This window comes from Pterocles gutturalis, unplaced genomic scaffold, assembly GCF_000699245.1.
Source record: "Pterocles gutturalis isolate BGI_N339 unplaced genomic scaffold, ASM69924v1 scaffold7494, whole genome shotgun sequence".
Taxonomy (NCBI): Eukaryota; Metazoa; Chordata; class Aves; order Pterocliformes; family Pteroclidae; genus Pterocles; species Pterocles gutturalis.
The window spans coordinates 48,045-67,592 of record NW_010135655.1 but is presented as its reverse complement, the minus strand read 5'-3'; the positions used below and the strand labels follow the sequence as shown (position 1 = coordinate 67,592).

The 19,548-nt window shown below is 40.0% G+C and overlaps 1 protein-coding gene across 1 annotated transcript in view; it reads right to left on the bottom strand.

Moving 5' to 3' along the window:
• Positions 1–436: 436 nt before the first annotated feature.
• The window catches only part of ANKH (ANKH inorganic pyrophosphate transport regulator), a gene marked incomplete at its 5' end in the record, with an annotated part of 42,869 nt that continues 23,757 nt past the window's right edge, over positions 437–19,548 (bottom strand). Inside the window, 4 exon segments of the mRNA XM_010081978.1 lie at positions 437–669; positions 2,998–3,097; positions 3,696–3,819; positions 4,818–4,947. Coding sequence (XP_010080280.1) covers positions 553–669; positions 2,998–3,097; positions 3,696–3,819; positions 4,818–4,947 — 471 coding nt within the window.

Genomic DNA, 19,548 nt, shown 5'->3' with positions numbered 1-19,548 from the left:
TAGTTCACCATAGTATATTAGTTTATGTAGCAAAGTCATTTTCAAGCAAGTAAAATAAAGCTCTGTATTCCAAACTTCTTTTCCTTTATATTTCTCATAAAGAAAAGGAAGGAAAAGGAAAGAGGGGAGGGAGTAGGATTATGGCAGTAGCACTGAGCCAGTTCCACGCGTGTGTGTGTGAGCATGCAAGCATGTGCATGCACACACACGCACACGTGTGCAGAGAGCAGGGCTTTGGTTGACAAATGCAGATTGTCCAGAGAAGATGGATGCATAAGTAAGGAAGACTCTACAGCGATGCAATTGTATCTTTTATGTTTGCATGGAGTGAGAAAACAAATTCAATTGGGGGAAAAAAAATGCCAAGACCTCTTTTTAGGTCCCTCATCAGTGAGAGCATACTCAGTATGCTAGAGAATTTATCTGAAACCTTTTAAATCAAGGCCTCTTTATTACAAAAATAAAAACAAACAAACAAAAAAGTATGAGAGACAACAAGATGCTGATGTGTCACTCCAATCGTCCCTGCAGAGAACAATTGCATCCTATTTATTATTCATTCTCTTCTCTCATTTCTACGATGTCTGTCATCTCCTCTGTGTGAGGCATGTCGGTCATTGCAGAGTCTTCACCTTCTGCAGCTGCTTCATTCTCATTCCGCTTCTTTTTCTAGGTTGAAACAAGCATTCAGAAACCTATCAGTAAGTTGTGCATGACACAGTTCTACAAACTTTGGACATGAGGAGAAGCGAGGTGCAAATAATGGGGTTTGTTTAAGAGCTAGAGTATTTGTTTCATATTCATGGCCTGTCACTAATAGGTTTCTTAACTTAGAAGGTTTCTATAACTTTCCTGGGGCTCAGCTTTCTCCTTTCTAACATAAATGCAATAATAGAGGCATTTCTTATGCTAAGCAACATCCAAAACAGGCTTCATGCTGACTGGAGGGAAGAGAGCATCTGGAACCTTTAACATCACAGACTTTTTATTAAAAAACAAACCCAGAAAAGAAAACAAAATGCGAGAGAAGATAAGCTGCTCTAGGGGGAGGGAGAGAGGTGGCAACCTTATTCCTCAAATGTCAAACTTCAGGAATTTTACAAGATGTGAGCGAGCGTTCTGGCTTTTCTTGGTATTGCTGATCCATTGTGATCCCCCATCTCACCAGGGCCAAGTAATATTAGAGTATTTTTGGCTAGCAGGAGCAGAAGGGCATTCAAGAGTCCTATGATTCATCCAGGATGTCCTGGATTAGTAAAGCTAAGAAGCACTCAGTCCCACTACAAAACAAGTTGAAGCATCTGTTCCTTATTATCCATTTCTCAGCAGGCTGACTAGTTTTACAGAAAACACTTGTACAGCTGACAAAAAAATCCCCCTCAGGTATTACTGATTCAGCTGAGCTGGGCATATCAGAGTTTAAGAGTTTCAAAATTTCAGAGGTGTCTACACAGCACTTGATTTGCAGCTCTCAAATGACGCCCACTGTAGGTGAAAACAAGTTGGTCACAGAATCACAGAATCACAGAATGTTAGAGATTGGAAGGGACCTCGAAAGATCATCTAGTCCAATCCCCCTGCCGGAGCAGGAACACCTAGATCAGATCCCACAGGAACGCATCCAGGCGTGCTTACATAAATGCAATAATAGAGGCATTTCTTATGCTAAGCAACATCCAAAACAGGCTTCATGCTGACTGGAGGGAAGAGAGCATCTGGAACCTTTAACATCACAGACTTTTTATTAAAAAACAAACCCAGAAAAGAAAACAAAATGCGAGAGAAGATAAGCTGCTCTAGGGGGAGGGAGAGAGGTGGCAACCTTATTCCTCAAATGTCAAACTTCAGGAATTTTACAAGATGTGAGCGAGCGTTCTGGCTTTTCTTGGTATTGCTGATCCATTGTGATCCCCCATCTCACCAGGGCCAAGTAATATTAGAGTATTTTTGGCTAGCAGGAGCAGAAGGGCATTCAAGAGTCCTATGATTCATCCAGGATGTCCTGGATTAGTAAAGCTAAGAAGCACTCAGTCCCACTACAAAACAAGTTGAAGCATCTGTTCCTTATTATCCATTTCTCAGCAGGCTGACTAGTTTTACAGAAAACACTTGTACAGCTGACAAAAAAATCCCCCTCAGGTATTACTGATTCAGCTGAGCTGGGCATATCAGAGTTTAAGAGTTTCAAAATTTCAGAGGTGTCTACACAGCACTTGATTTGCAGCTCTCAAATGATGCCCACTGTAGGTGAAAACAAGTTGGTGTATACAGCTAGTGGTTGGCTCTGCCACTGTCACATTGGTTGTTGAAACGATGCTGTCAGCTACATACTGCATAAAATTAAGCACCATATCCCTGTCCAGAAACAATCTTTGAGCTACTACTGTAACAGACAAGCAATGAGGAGGTTAGTCCAAACAGATATATATTGTCTACAGGTTTTACTCTTTGGTGTCCAAGAAAAACATGGCAGACTAATGATGACAGAGTTCAAGGTCTTCTATTTTCTTACGAAGCTTGTACAGTTTGGTCTATTGCCATGGCCTGCACTGTTAATACATATAAAAACTGGTTTTAGTTTGTTCCAACATCAGGCTTTTAGATATTCCATCTTCATATTTTTTTTGCTGAAAATAGAAGCAGTGGGCATCTTCACTTGGCCTTTAGTAAGAAGTTTAATTTAAAAAAAAAAAAGTAAATGCATAGATTGTATTCTCTGCTCCCATCCACAGAGTCCTTCAGCACCATGGAATGATGTACACACCCTGCTGTTTCCGCCTGGAGTTGGGCCTGGTGCCCTACACAGTGACTTGAACATATAACTGGAAGGGCACAACACACAGGTACTGCGATGTACCCAGTCACCAAGCCAGCATTTATCTTATGTTTGACTTCATTTAGTGGAATATTCTTTGAAATCCATGTACCACTACTGCTCCATATATCCACTATATTCATCAACCGCTTTCACCAGATCCCACAGAGCTTAATTCATACCTGTTTCCGATAGACGTAACAGGCTGCTATTGCAACCATGGTGGATTCTCCTACAAAACCAGCTAGAAGGGATCCTACACCAAGAGTGGCTCCATGAACTCTGTGGGCGGCATAAAAAGAAAGAAGTCATGATGTGTGAGAATGCATGATTCATAATTGTATTTCCACTGGCATACAGAATCAATCTGTTGTTAGGAATATTTCCTTCAAAGACATAATACACTGGCAGAGAGAATATCTGGTATTTTAGAGGATTTTTTTTTTTTGTTTCTTAATGGCTTCACTGTTTAGTAAAAGAAACACATTCTGAATCAAATTATGGACTAAGAATTTAAACTCTTGTACACAGAGCTGTAGAATAGATTATCTAACTTATAAACAAGATACTCTTCCATCAGCTTTCTTAACAATGCATTTAATAGAATGGAAATAAATTCCCCTTAGGACACTTCATTGCCTCTCTGGCATTTGCGTTTTCCTTCAAAAGGCTAATCATTATCATGCCTGCCTAGAGCAAAGTCACACTTGTAGATTTGTAAATGTTTCTTTTCCAGATATTAAGACTATTTAGGCTTTATATTACAGTTGGTATTTGGGGAAAATGTTCTGAGATATGCAAATTCAGCTATCAAGTGACAGGAAACAGGAATGAAGAGGAAAGCAAACCCATCAGCTCTGTGGAGAGGAGAATTATTTACCCCAAGTAAGGCAGCACAATGAGACTGGTGATGAGTACAATAATCCGCAGCACTGAGCTGGGTGCCAACACAAATGTCTTCTTTAGAGTCATCAGCCAACCGGTCAAGTGTGCTCTGACAGTCACTGTTCATAAACAGGGAGGGGAAGGAGAGGGAATGGGGAGAAAGGGAGGCAAGAGTATTAATATCAGTCGCCTCATATGAAACTTTTTCATACAGAGAGCACCGTTCAGAAATAACCATGGTGAAACTTGTTTCTGTTAACTTTGCACACTAGGAAACCCTACTAGAAATGAAGCAGATCTTGTATCCAAATTGCTTTAATAAACTGATTTTTAAAAAAATATATATCCAGTTATGGACAGTAATCCTTCCTAAGAGCTGTTCTCTTACAACCAATTTATTAGGCAGTCCATTCTGTTTTCTTCATTAAAAAAACCTATCTCCTTCCCTAAAGAGAAATCATACCACGGACAATTTTCCATCTAGCTCCTGTGTGGAACAGCTAGGCACAAAAAAAGGGATAACTACATGTACCTATTCTTACATTTGGAGTTTACCTTTATTACAAAACTGTATTATCATACAAGCAGAAAACACTACATGATGTAGCATTTGATTACAAAGTTATAAATTTTTTGAGAGGAAACATTTTGATTATTGCTGTCAGGCTTGTCTCTCTCTTGAGTAGGGGCATTAACTTTTATTCTGTATTGTTTATGCTCCGATGACATCTGAAAGTGCCACGGAGTCCGGCAGCAGAAGGGGAGACTAATGGAGGTGATGCTACTGTGGCGCTGGTCCTAGATGCTATTCCAAACAGTTTATTTCAGTCATGGCCAACATGTATCACTACTGCCATTTATGTGTGTGTTCCTGGTCAGCTACAATAGACAGAATTCAGACTTCTGACGGTCAGAAATCAGCCTAATAACAGACTGCTCTTACTGCAATATTTGTATCTTGACTACTGATGTAAATAGTCTTGGTCTACACCAGCTTCAATAAAACCCATGTTACTTATGCTAGGCATGCATTTAGCCGCTCTTGTATATACAGCCATATCAGGCTCAAGGTTGGTTTGGTTTTGAGGTTACAGATCATTATTTTATTGTTTTTTACCTGGAACTGGAAAGAAGGAGAAGATGCGCAAAGGAACAACACACAGCTCTGCAAAAGCGAAGTCTACTCCAATTATGTCAACTAAAATCTTCTCTGACACGTTTGGCGTCCAAAACATCACAAAACAGAGCTAAGAAGAACAAAATTAAGAAATGTTTATATTTCAGAAGGGAAGTACAACAAAAGATAGAACCTCCTGGTCTAAAATATTTGTTTATTCTACTGATGGATATTTTTGGTATTAAATGAAGGAAGAAGATGGATGCAAAGTAATAAAAATAAGTTTGCTTTTCTATACTGTTCAGGGATCTGTAGCATGCAGCAATTAAGGTTTTAATCATCACTGACATATAGGCATATTTTATTATTAACTTTAATCACTTTATTTAACCATTCTCCTATGTTTCTGCCTCTTTGTACCTAGACTGAAAGAAAATAACAAAACTTACATTAAGCAATAGTCCTGACTTAATGGTTTGTGAAGCAGTCATAAAAAAATAATAACACACACATGCAAACCTAACAGAATATTTGTTTCCTGGATTTGGATTCTACCAATTCAAACGTTACAGTTCAGCCAGACTGTAACCAAAAAGAAATTGGAGGGAAGGTTTTAAAAGATTCTTCAGAGAGCCACCCCAACCATGAACAATTCTTATCTTTGACTTAAGTGGAGGATGCTGAATGCTCCAAAAGTCACAACCAACTTTATTGTTCTCAGTAAGGAGTGGAAAACAGATAAAAAAATATTGGAAAAGAAAAAATCACCAGCAAAATTCATGAATATAGTCAGTATAATTTTCCTTTACTTTGAGAAATGTATTCAAAGCAATGCTTTTGCCACAACTGAAAGACGTTTTCAAATATTTAAGTGCAGTAAGACTCTAGTGTACATACAGTATATTTATACTCAGCTTACATTCAAATACACAGAGTATGCAAGTGTACAAAAGAGAAGCATGTTGACTTCAGAAGCAATTCCTACTCTTCAGGCTCCTGACATACCAAGACTGATGCATGCAGAAGGAATTTTTATGGTGCCTACAAATGGTTGTACTTGAATGGTCTAATTGCTACAAAAACAGTAAGAAACTTGTTTTTTTACAGTATGTGGCTCTGTTAAGACACCTATATTAGTAAACAGATTATCAAATGTTATAGTAGCTAAGGACTTGAAGCATTCCAGAGATCTGACCTAAATCTAAGATGAGGGGTTTAAACATGATACTGTTGGTATGTAATATGCCTGATACCAAGGCAAAGGTGTTCATCATAGTCCTGCAGACACAGTGCCCTCAGGCCAGGTCTTGTTAAAGAGTGTGCAGTTTAGTCCATACATGAAAACTTCCATAAAAAGCCCACAACAAATGGTACAGTGGTAGTACATGCTGTCTAATTTTTTGGTCAGTTCTGAGGCAGGGCTTCAGGCCAGGCTGAGGGGGCTCTTAGCAGCTGGTGGGTCCAGATTCAGCTCAAGGCGCTCACCAAAAACCAGTGCCGACAGCCCTTACAGGACTTTTTTTTGTAAAAAGGGGTACCTCACATCCTTTCAACTGTAACTACTTTGTTATTTAATTTGGTTTTCTGATTTCTTCCTGTTATTCTCACAGAAAAGCAGATGTTAAGGAAGCAAGCTGATTGAACAGGGCAAAACTTGGAACCTTAAATGCTCTGGCATTCCTCTGTCAGGTTACAAACCAGCATACCAGGGAAATTATGAACACTGACTGTACAATCTGATAGCTCTGTAAGACTGTATAACCGCTCTCTTATAATTTAGCCTACAAGCTAGCATCATAGTATCTAGCTCTTATTATCTACTTGTCACATCCCTACATGTTCAGATGGCTTTTAAAGATAGTCTTTGAAGTCCTACCACCTCCAAGGCAGCTGGGATTTCACTCTCATTCTTTGGTTGTGTGCCAGAGATTGTCCTTTCTGTTTATCCTACGAGCACCCAGACTACAGAAGTTTCCCAAAGTCCATGACCAAGTGGCCTGTGGGAGGTCTTGTGTTCTGACAGCCTGCAGTGAAAAAACCATTCCACCTTCCTGCAAAAAGGCTCATCATCAGTTTTCTTCCCTGCCTATTAAAGCAGGGACCACTATTTATTTTTCACAATTGTATGTTTTACTTAATTGATGCTGTATTGCGGTGTATCTCCATCACCTAAACAGAGAATAGGAAGTGGAGGAAGGTAAGAGCAGAAGACAAATGGACTGACCATGGTGTTTCTCCTGCTTTAGCCAGCACTTCTCTCTTCCTGACAAACTACTTGTACAGGGTACAACTGAAGCAAAGGGGAAAACCCAGATCAGAGAAGTTGTGTGGTTGAGAATCCAGTCGTTAAGAAGTAACTACACAGTGACAGACCAAAGTCATTGTTGCAGACACCATTAGGCAGATTACAGTGACTTGTACTTACTGCGAAAGACCTGTAAAGCAACCATACAGGGCATATTTTGTCAAATCTTTCTTGAAAGTCCAATAAACAAAATAAGATGCAAATATGTCCACTCTTCAATTATAATTTGCTGTTTTCACGAAAGCAAAGACCTTTATGCTACTTGTACTGCACAATGCCATTAGCATCCTACGGAGCAGTACAGTTACTGCTGCTGCAAGATTCCATATATTTATGTTAACAGCGGTCTGCCCACTGCTTGCAAAAGGCAAATACAGCAGTCCTTCCTTCTTCAACAGCTGCTTGGAAGAGTATTCTAACATGGTTAGACAGGCAAGCAAATAAGTGAACAAAATAATTGTTTTCAATCCTGTTCTCTTTTAAGTTAAACTTCCTTTCTGGTCTTAATAAGAACAGGCTCAATCTCTATCCAGCTCCTATGGGAGGAAGGTCAGTTTGCAAATCAGGGATGATGACTTATACCCAGGTGGTATGCAGTCATTCCTCCTCAGCTGTTGCAAACTGCAATATCCTCTGATCCCCTGATGAGCAGAGAGTCAGTACTGATAAAAGGCTTCAAAGAGCACTTCTTATATAGCAGCTGGTGGGTAAAGACAGCAGTGACTGCTAAGCTTAAGTAGTCTGAGGAGGTGAGGCATAGCAGCAGCAGGACCTTCTATTTCTGTTTTAGCATGTTTCTATCTTTTGGTTGCAATATTGATAACTAGTTTCATTTTGTAAAGAGATTTTTCTCTGTCATTTTATAAGCAGATGATATTCTCATTGCCCAGGGGACAAAGCTGCAGGAAAAGAAATTAATATTTCACATCGTGCAAGCCCTCTGCAATTTAACTCTTAAGAGTACTTGCAACTTGGGAAGGTTCCATATTATTTCACAGACAAGCTCAAAATGTGTTAAAAAAACCCCAAAACCAAAAAACCAAACCAAAAACAGGCTCTTCAGGAAAACAGTAACACTAAACCTGCAAAGGTAGGAAGGTATCTCGGCTACCAATTCTGTTACAGATGAGGTATACTGAAAATAGGATGAAGTCTTAGCTTTTTTGTGATGCTGAGTGGTCTGTGTGATGTTTGCAATTACCTTGGTGAGGGGTGAAGACTGATCAGAAAGGAGACTATGGAGAAGGTGGTAACAGATTAAATGATGCAATCAGTCCAGTGAAACAGGGAGTGTGGCACACAATTAGAGATGGGATCTACTCATGGAAGATTTTAAGAAATAGGTTTACCTACAGTGTGTCTCCTAGCTTTCTTTTAGTTAAAGTTCGTCCCTCCCCACCTTATGTCTTTTTGCATGTGTCTGCAAGGTGAAAAATAGGCTTCAGTAGGGTTACAATTACACCTTCATTTAAGCTAATCAAGAGTTGAAGATGAAACAGTAAAAGCTTCCACACAGGCTAGCAATATGCATGTATAATGGCACTGCAGCCTCAGGTTGCAAGTGCAGTTGTCTGCAATGGCTATATACAGTAATGGATATTGTACTTGGCTGAGGCTGAAGCATTTTAATGCTTTGGGAGGAAGGATTTTGCTTGTGGAATTCTAGCAACAGAGTTGAGTTGCTTTTCTGTTATCTTATGGTATGAGTGCAGCACAATATTAAAGGATTGTTTTGTTAAAGCTTTTGATAATTTAAACAGAACTTCAACTGAGCAGCGATGAGTGCTTTAAAAATGCAGGAAAAAATGAATATATAAACAGGAGAGTGGAACACTACAGAGAATCTGCAGGACTGAGTAAAGACATTTATTATGGTGTAAAGTATTTATTATGGTGGTCTTATCTCTGTATAATCAACAGTAGCCTAAGCATTTCTGGAAGTATTTTAATAATCTGAACTGATGTGAAGGGTTGTGCTACTGGGTAATGTGTCTTTAACTGATCTACAGTAGTAAAATTTGAAGGACTTTATTAAATATGTCAATAATATACAGCAACATAAGAAAATTGCTACAGCTGTACTAGATCAGACAAAAGCTCCAGCTATACTAGTACCATCTCCCTGCTAAAGGTCACTGGGTGTTTCCTAAGAAAAGGGCACAAAGAGCAGGGCGAGTGCAGAGTAAGAGATGCCTTTTGCCGCCTGCATGGGATGAGCTGCTGGAGTTCAGTAACAGTGCTGTGCCTTCATCCCATGTAACATTATGTTATGGATAAAAAATATATTAATAATTTTTTTTTTTTGCAGTTCAGTTGTACTTCAAAAAAGTAATAAACCCCTCTCACTTGTGGCTTAGACGTTCTCCATAAGTAGGTGTGCTTACTTTCATGTCGAACCTTGCTACCCTCAGCTAGCAAATTCAGTGTCTAGGCACATTAAAAGGTTACACATCAAAAACTTCTGCTGTTGACAAGCCTGAGAGAATGCATCAGATCTTTGTTTCATCAGGGAAAGTACCAAAGTGCTAGTGCTCAGTCCAACTGCTCTTTATTTTCTTAAGTACACTTGATGCATTTGACTTTTACAAATGATTGTGACAAAAGACTGTTCATGAGAGTTTGTTTCAGAGGCTGTGTGTGTGAGTTTGAATGCTACTAGTTCTTGAAAACTAACACCCTTTTCATGGGCTCTGCATCTCCTGGAAGCTATTTCCATGTATTCTGGTTGCTGACAGGGATTACTAAACCTCAGAGAGCCACTACATACAGCATTATAATACATTATGCTAACAAAGGCCATTGCCATGTGTACAGTAATCTGCAGGGTGCTCGACTGATTTGCTTTTAAGCACTTGTAAAAAGCTGCCTGTCTTTTGGGACATTCATTGATAAATATAAGGCACAAAAGAGTATTCCAGTGAGCTATGAACACATAGCATTTCTAGACCTCAGTGCAGTCTCCAGTTAGAAGAAACACTGCCTGATGACAGATGTGATATGGCTCTATGTTCCTCAGAAAGAAGCTATGGAATACAAAAGGGGTGTTTTTAAAAATGGGTTAGACATATACCAGCCTGGAATAAGACTGGAATAACAGATTTTACCATGAAGAAGGGTACCATTAACCTGTTAAATGTTCGTCTGTGATGAAATGCAGTTCATATGGTTCTCTTACAAAACAACTCTCAGCAGATGTTTCCTATCATTTGTTGAACTTGCTATATTTGCAGAAGTATGGCTGTCCAAGAGAGGTCTTCTACCCTCAACATGTTGTTCTGTGTAAGTATTGAGGATTGCATCTTAAATAATTTAACCCCTGCCTTGTTCACGACGTCCCTATGCCCATTTATGCTACGTGGTGCCCAGTGAGGGCAGAGGAAGTCTACTTTACACCTTATTACACGTCAGCTTTGAACTGCACTGCAGATCTTTGGGATAGTATCAGTTATCACTTCTGTTAATACAGAATAATATAAGTCATATTGTCTTTTGAAGTGTGCAATAAACAAATCAAAAAGCAGCCCGAGTCTTATGTGATCCAATCTCCTGATTTGCCAAATGTCTCCATGGCCTCCCTCTTTTTCAGATAAGCAGAACGTCCATAATTCTGTCTTCTTTCAGATCTTGTATCACACTTACAAGATGAGCTAATCTTACAGATATTTTTGTAAGTCAAAAAAAATCTTGTTCTAACTTGCATCAGCGTGAAAAACTGAATTTGACTCCCCTGTTCAAAAAAAAAAAAAAAAAACTTGTTGAGTTTGTTAGTGCTCTTCTTATGGCTATTCCAAATCCATACCTTCATTGGCCTTGAAAATTTAGTTCTCTAAATGACGGTGTAGTACTGGGGCTTGCCACTCAAAAAGTTACTTTAGCAACTTAATGGTCAAAGAAACTGCACTTCTCTTCTGTATTTTTATGAAGAGTAAAAGTAACAACAGTTTTGAACGGTTAACTACTCACACTGAAACTGCAGAAATAGCTATTAGTTACACCCCTTCTCAGACCACAGTTGGAGTCTATTTCTGTGTTGAATACAGTTGTGCAACAGAACACAAATTCCTAGTACCTCCTGAAGCACTCATTCCACTCTGCAGTCTCTCAAATAGCTGAACAACATGGAAAATGTTAAACGGGGTTCTTACGAAGGAAGGAGATCCAACTACTCATCAATTTACACAAATGAAGGATTTTGTGTTTTAATGTGAAACAAGAAATCAAAAAGTCTAGGTTTTATCACAAAGCCATTATGTTGACAGGAAATCACGTGTGAGTTCAACACGAAAATAACTGAGTGAAAAACTTGTTGCCCTTAAAAACTCAGGGTTTGTTGGGTTTTTTGTTTGTTTGTTGTTTGTTTGTTTGTTTGTTTGTTTGCTGAACCAATCATAATATTCTTTGGAAGCTGTGGAGGAATTGCTGGGTATGGTACAGCACTAACGTCCTGCATCACTGGCTTGCTATGGAAGCTTGCTGCATACCGCAGCCTGGCCCACACGAGAATGCACCTCCAGAATCCTATGCTACCTTTCCTGTAAATCCTGGCAGGGACTGGTCTTCGCACAGCCACACCAGTTTTGGCAGTTTTGAGGAGTTTGATCAGCCCAAGTGGAGGTGTTAAATTTTCCCCTAGTCTGATGCTCTGTTGGGATATATCATGATGCTTGTGTGCCCCACAATTCCGAAGCAGGCGGGAGGTTGGTCCTTTTCTTGTGCAGGAAGTGTAAGGTTTTCAAGATCACACTGGTCAAAGCTGCAGGGACCCTGCCCTGACCTCACACCTGACCCTGCTCTGAGCCAGAGGCTGGACCTGATGAACACCTGAGGCCTCCCCCCCTGAACAGTCCTGTGAACCTAAGAAGCAAAAAGTCCCTGGATCAGCGTGCAGTAAAAATGTCAGACTGAAGTTGTACGTAAAAGTGGTTTATCAGAATGCTGGTGACTTAAATCACAAGGACATTCTCTTATAGCAATTATCCCCCAGGTGCACGCAAGTCAGAAAAGATTTCTGTGAACTTTGTGTTCCGCGAAGGGTGGAGTTAAGCTGAAAGCAGCTGTCATAAAATTTGTCAAGCAGCAGGGGGAGCAAAAGAAACCAGAGCCTGCCTGTGGGAGAACTCCCTCACTTCACATCTTCTCCTCAAATAATTGGTTTCTACAGATCTAAGTCTCCCCCCGCCTCCCTCAGCTTTCCTTATAGTTCAGGAGTGATGGAGCACAACATTCTTCAGAAATAAAGTGAAGTCCAGCTGCTGCAGCATACACTGACACTCTGATAGCATTAACATGACGCCACACTGGCTTTCCCCCCAGCTGCTGCTGGAAATACTTAGGTGGTATTTTTCAGGCTGGGTTGTGTCACTAGATTGTTTAAGATTGTTTAATAATTTAAGATTATGTATGTGTGGTGCAGTTGACACGCTGGAGGGAAGGGATGTCACCCAGAGGGACCTCAACAGGCTTGGGAGGTGGGCCAGTGCAAACATCATGAAGTTCAGCAAAACCAAGTGCAACATCCTACACGTGGGTCAGGGCAATCCCAAGCACAAATACAAGCTGGGAGGAGAATGGATTGAAAGCAGCCCTGAAGAGAAGTTATTCAGGGTGTTGGCAGATGGGAAGCTAAACGTCACCTGGCAGTGTGCACTTGCAGCCCAGAAAGCCAACCATATCCTGGGCTGCATCAAAAGAAGCATGACCAGCAGGTCGAGGGAGGTGATTCTCCCCCTCTGCTCTCATTGAGACCCAGTCTGGAGCACTGCATCCAGCTCTGGAGTCCTCAGCACAGGAAGGACACGGACCTGTTGGAACAAGTCCAGAGGAAGGCCTTTTCTGCTTGCTCCAGCCACTCGTGCAGAATAGACCCTTTGTGTGAAACCTGAACAATCATGAAGGAGACATCAGTCTCCACCTCACTGGAGCAAACAGAAATCCTTTGTTCCAGGACAAAGGCTCAGTGCAGTACCACGGATGGGACAAGGATTAGGATTTTGTAAAGTCAGCCTCTGGCGGTCAAGCATCTTCCTGAGCAGGCAGTCTGCTCATGTCTGAAATAACTTTTACTGAAGCAGGAACTAAATCTAACCTTGAAAAGGTAAAAAGCTTCTCCAGCAATCATCTGCCAATATGTCATTTCCCAATTGTTATTTTTGTGCCAGCAGCCTGAAGATAAAAAATCTGGGAGTTCAGAGATTAACAAAATCAAAGCAGTGAAAACAAACTCATCCACTGGATGGATGGTATTATTCTAAAAGCTGTCCTTGGCATCCATACAGTGTATGACAGCAGAGTCAAAATAATGTGGATATAGTCTTAAAAGCTAATGCTGTTTTTTTTTAATGTGAATATCCTAGATAGGACTTCTGAAATCTTAATATAATGAGGCTGTAATGAAGCCATTGATGAAATAAGATTGGGGAGTGTGGGGGAAATCTGTCCCTCTTTTTTTAATTTCCTTTCTTTGTATACTCATGAGAGATAACGACACTAAACTCAGTCATCCAGGGAATTCCAGATACTGCCACTGTCGGCAACTGGGGTTGTGTCTTCTGAGAGGGATGGGTTTCTTACCACGACATTCCTCCCTGTGGATTTTACTGCCTCTCAGTCCTATTATCCCATGAGTCTAATAAAGCCCAACTGTAACCTTTGATACTAAAGCAATGCAGAGATGTAAAATAAAGACAGCCAACAAAAGATAGGAAAAAATGAATTAATTTGGAACTTGTGTTCAAATCCAGTGGCCTCTGCAATGGCTTAAACTTTTGGCTGTTTTTTGACTTGTGACACTGAATGTCACAGGTATATACAGTGGCAGCAAAACATGGTTCCTATGCACATTTCCCTTCATTTTTCTTTAAACTGGGGAGGAAAAACTATATGGAAGCTAAATAATGTTATATAGTACTTCAGTTCTTAAGAAAATGCAGTTTGTACTGTTTTTTAAAGCCAATTGCTAGCCATGCCTATGCTCTTCTTTTTTATAAAAATGTATTCCTGAAAGCAAGCAACAAACACCAGGAATGGAGGGATACACTGTAATAGCTACTCTGAGTCTGAAGCTCTTCAACACTACACAGGGGTGTCCTGGTTTTGTCTGGGACAGAGTTAACTTTCTTCACAGTAGCTAGTGTGAGGCTGTGTTTTGGATTTCTGCTGAGAAGAAGGCTGATCACATCCTGATGTTTAGAGTTGCTGCCCGGACAGTCAAGGACTTTTCAGCTCCTCTGCTGTGCCAGTGTCTGCAGGGGCAGGGGAAGCTGGGAGGGAGCACAGCCCCAACTACTAGCCCAGTATTCGACCTTAGGTTTAGGATTCAGACCCAAACTGGCCAATTGGCTATTCCATATCATGCACGTCATGCCCAGTATAGAGATGAGGGTCTGTCTGGAAGTGCTCTCCCTCTGGGTAGTCTCACTTTCTCGGGGTTGTCTCGCTCTCTTGGTTGGCTCTCAGTTTCTTGGATGCTTGGGCTCTTATCTCTTTTCCAGGATTGCGGTTTTGGGACTCTCCTTGCTCCTGGATCATTAGCCAGCAATGGGCTGAGCCTTGGTCATCGGATAGTGAGCAGTTTCACTATGTATCACTCATTTGTATATTTGTATATATTACTACTATAATTATTATTATCTTCAGGTTTTTTTGTAGTTTAGTTATTAAATTGTTCTTATCTCAACCCATGAGTCTCTTTTTCCATTTACTCCTTTAATTCTCTCCCCTATCCCTGCGAAGGGGGAGGGTGAGTGAGTGGCTGTGTAGTGTTTCACTGCTAGCCATGGTTCAGAGCTATAACAAGGGGGAATTAATTATTCTCACAAGCAGAAAAGGAGATATTCAGGGAAAATTTCCTGTTGAGAAGAGCTGTAAGCACAACCTTGTCAGAGGAGGATAAATACTGCTTTAATCTGCAGTATTTAATACTGCAGATGAACTGGACAATGTTCTATAAAGTACAATTGCTTTAAATTTGGTAGAAGGGGAATGAGGATAAGCAGTATTAATCTACAATTTGATATTGTGTGATGCATTGAAAAATTTCAGTTATTACTTAAACTCAAGTTCCAAAGTCAGACTTAATTCCTTAAAAACAACAACAAAAAACCCCACAAAAACCACATAACCTTGGTGAGCTTTAGAAAACAACGAAGGCTTGCCCTAGTTAATGTAGTAACACAAGCCACTTTAAGAGAGTTGTCTCTTAAGTAATCTTCCATTTATAAATTCTAGTGCAGTGGCTGGTAACTGATGTGCTGGAACTACAATGCTGCAAAACTCTAGCTCATGTCCCAGGCCATATAAAAAGCACCTCAAAAACTGAAAAGCATTATTGCTATCAGAAGTCATGTTACCTTTCTGATCCTGAATTCACATTTTTTATTTTTACAGAGTAACTTAGCCTGTGCAATGTTATAGTTTGAGCTAATAATGAACACTGATAAAGTCACAGTTTCCTTGTTTACGTAAAGAAGTCATCATAATGAATCCTGTTTTCCATGGTGTGGCTAAGCTGTTTCTTCTAGTAAGGTGGAAATATTACAGTAGCCAAATCCTCAAAACAGGAGAGATTAATGAGTTTTACAATTGGGTGTCATACTGCATTCCCTTCTTGCAGGAAAGACGTAGAGTATCTGAAAGGCCAAGGATGTTAAAGTACAGCTTCTCATTTTCATATTTTGATGCTATTCCCTTGACCATGAGTCACAAATTCATGAAAAAAAATTAGGCTTTGTTAGCTTCTGTACATTTCTAACTACTTGTTCAGCTGCTGGGCTCTCCCGCACAGTCATTGCACAGAGACTACATCTTTGGCTCTCTCTTTAGCATTAAATACTCTCTTGTTTCTCTACCACCCCCTCCAATCCTGCTCCTTTTCCCAATTCCCAACTTGGCCCTGGTGGGCCATCTCTGAACGTCTACTATCAGTCATTTATATGAGAGCCGAGATGGACAAGTGGGAAGATTTCAGCATTGCATGCAGGGTTAGGTGTAAAGCACAGAGAGGAACGTGTAAATTAAGGATCTCAGAAATCACCACTTTATTCTGAAAATGCTTTCTTCAGCTTGTGAACTAAGAACCAGCATTAGCAGCCTGGAACGTATCTAGAGGTATCAAGGCTCTCCAAGTTGCAATAACTGGGTGATTTTCTCTGGTGGCAACCCTCCCTCAATACACAGAGGAAAACTGTGCCATCAGTCACAAGGAAATAGAAACGGTATTTTTTTCTTCTTCCCCTTTCCAGCATCTGAATCACTTGAAACCATGGGGATGAGGCAGCAGATACTTGGCTAAAGGCCTCTGAAGTGAGAGTGGAAGAGGAATAATGACAGTCTCTTGCACTGGTCAGAATTTGAATCGCTTTGTTCTACTCGAGGTTGATCTTTACCAAACTTAATGAAGAGGGTACGTGGAAACTTTCTCACTCTGTTTGCTAAAATGCAAAAAGGTGAGGGCATAAATTCTAATATTGCTGTATTTTCTTGGTACTTGACAATCTAATACTGATGTCACAATAGTAGTGGTAACTGACCTTATTTTCTTTAGGAAAGGGGAAAGAACACCCTAAATTTCTGTGAAGGAATGTTCACATGGACCGCTAGTGGCAAATTCTATTTTAAAGTACTTTGCACACCCTCTGGCTACAGTGAAGCTGCCTGAGGCATCTAAAAATTAATCTCCTGTCAGGACCTGAATGCAGTTTACTGTCTCTGAGCTCTGAAATAAGATCCTTCAATTGTTTGTTCCCCAAAGATGGAAACAAAGCAAAGCATACAATACTTTTGTAGATGTTGCAACTCATTCAGTACATTCATGGTGGCTAAATGTCAGCCTGTGTGGGACTCCAAACACCAAGCAGCTGACACCCTGAGAGAGCTGTATATGTCAGAGAACTGCCATGCAGTTCTTTCACGCTATGAACGCTCTTCTTCTCCCTTCAAAAGGTTTCATCAGTGAAACAGGAACACGTTCCTCAGCATTTCTGAATATGCAAGCCTAATTCATATCACCCTGAATGCAAGCTAAGAATACCTAGTAAGACAGAAGTCAGTCTTGCTGGAGAGATGCAAATAATTCTTTAAACTTCTGCCCTTTACCAACAATTGCTTTATGTCTCATTGTTTAGCAGGAAAGTGTAGCTGGAAACATCAAATACATCACTGTCTTATTTATGCAAGAGCTCTACTCAGGATACTTTATCATATGGCAAATTAACTTATTGGTAAATGCAGAAAGTATTACAAAATGGCATATTTATTAAACTGGAGATTGAAAATTTGAGAGCAAATGGCCCAACTGAAAACTGGGTAGTCTTTGGTGTCCCTCATAAGAAAAATCAGCTGCCGGACTGATGGCTGGGAAATAAGATTTGCTGACTTCAACTCGAAATTAAACAACTATTGAGTATAAAATGTCTGCATAGCATCAGGGTATACGTCAATAAAGCAATGCTATTGCAATAATATCCTGAAGTGGTATAAATACTCTGTCTTCACTCACACAGGCTCCAATTTTATCTGCTGGTGCCTCCATTTCACTGGCTGGTGAAGCCTTGCTGATCAACAGGACAGGAGAGTCAGCAGATGGCATCCATTTGGCACTTGGCGGTTCCTAGTTAGGCATAACCAAATCTAAAGCAAAGCACAAATGCCTGGGCATCTGGAGTTGCCTTTAAACAGACAAGGCTTCTCAGACTGAATGAAACACAGCTGCTTCTCTTCCACAGTGACAGGCTCTAGCTCTTACAGAATTAAGAAACAAGTAGAAAGCAGCAACTACTGAGTCCTGTATTCTGTACTTTAATTTCTTCATATAGTGAATTTTCCCAGTTACACTAGCTTCCTTGTTCTTGATCAGGGTTTTCTTCTTATCCCCTAGGTGCTTGATGATTAATTAGAGAAGAAACCAAGCAGATGATGACTGGAGATAAGGCAAATGATGAGATGGCTTGAAGTAAACTGTCATCAAACGGAACAAAGACTTTCTTCCTCACCTCTTCAGTATGAAACTGAATTATCCCATCACAGGGACCCAGCAGAAGAAACTCTGTGACTCTGGAGCCCTCTCTGCTGTTTTAAGACTGTGATGGGGTTCCTCTATTGAATCTTGCAAGATCAATTAAAGAGCCTACAGTCCTCAGCAGTCTGTCCCACTTTTCTGCCCATGGTTGGGGGAAAATAAAGAGATGCACAGGTGAACATGTTAAATGCCACAGCTTAAAACTTCTTGTTGTTATAATATAATAGAAAAGCCCTATTTGCAATTATATATAACTACACTCTGCATATAATTATATACTTAACAGATACGTATTTATAATTACATATGTTCATATGTAAGACGACTATAGCTGCCAACCGATGGTAACTTACGCTGCTGTGCTACAAGATGTAAGCACTAGAGAGCTGACACAATGACTGCATGCTGCTGTTCCTAAGGGGCTGACAACTTCCAGTAAATGAAAGAAACAGACAGTTGCCAATAGTAACTCCTTAATCTGCAGATGCTCAGCAGGAGCCCTTAGAAATCGGTATGTGTTTTTTCCCCATCAAAAGAAGAAGTTTAGACATGAATCTAAATATTACATTCTATTTACAAAAATGTAGTATTTTATTACAGAATAAAAAAAATGTAGAAAGTAATATTGTAAGTATTAGAAACATTTTAAAGCTATCACTAGAATCCTCAATTACGGACAAACCTGACCATAAAGCAGGTGACATTTTGACATATATTGACACACACGTATTCAACTCTCAGGCCCAAACACATAAGCAAACTGCCCAGCTATTTGCTCCTAAGTACATTAAATTTAAACTTTCACTGAGATTTAAATTTAATGCAGGTTACCTGGCATTTCAGTTTGGTTACCACAACACAACAGATGCATACCAATTTGTTCAGCTTAAGTGCCTGAGCCTTCACTTCAGTGCTTTGTTTTTTTTTTTTTGTTTTTTTTTAAATGGGATTTACAATTTTTAGTAGTTTGTCTGTGGTTTATAACAAGCAGATCTGAAATTTGTAAGCCTTGCATAAACCACACACACATGAGTGTAAATGTGAAAGCTTTCCCTCTAGACTATATTCGAGTCTCCTTTTGGCACAGAAGAAAATGAAAAATCACATGGCAAGCTTGAACATCTGGATTTTATTTCTTAAGTAGTGTCTGCTAATTAAATATAAGATAGCATTGTACGCAATTAGCTTCTCCCCTTTATCAGTCTGTTTATTCACGAGAACTGCTACTTCCCCCATTTGTGTGTAACTATGTGTCCATTTAAAAAAAAATGTAGAGCAGCATTGGAATCCTTGTAATAGCACTGGTGCTATGACACTTAAAGCTGGAAAGAGCTTTGAGCTGTTTCTCGTAGAATGCATGCTAAAACCGAGGAGTACTGCACAGCTCTCCTGCTGTACATTAACTTGGTGAC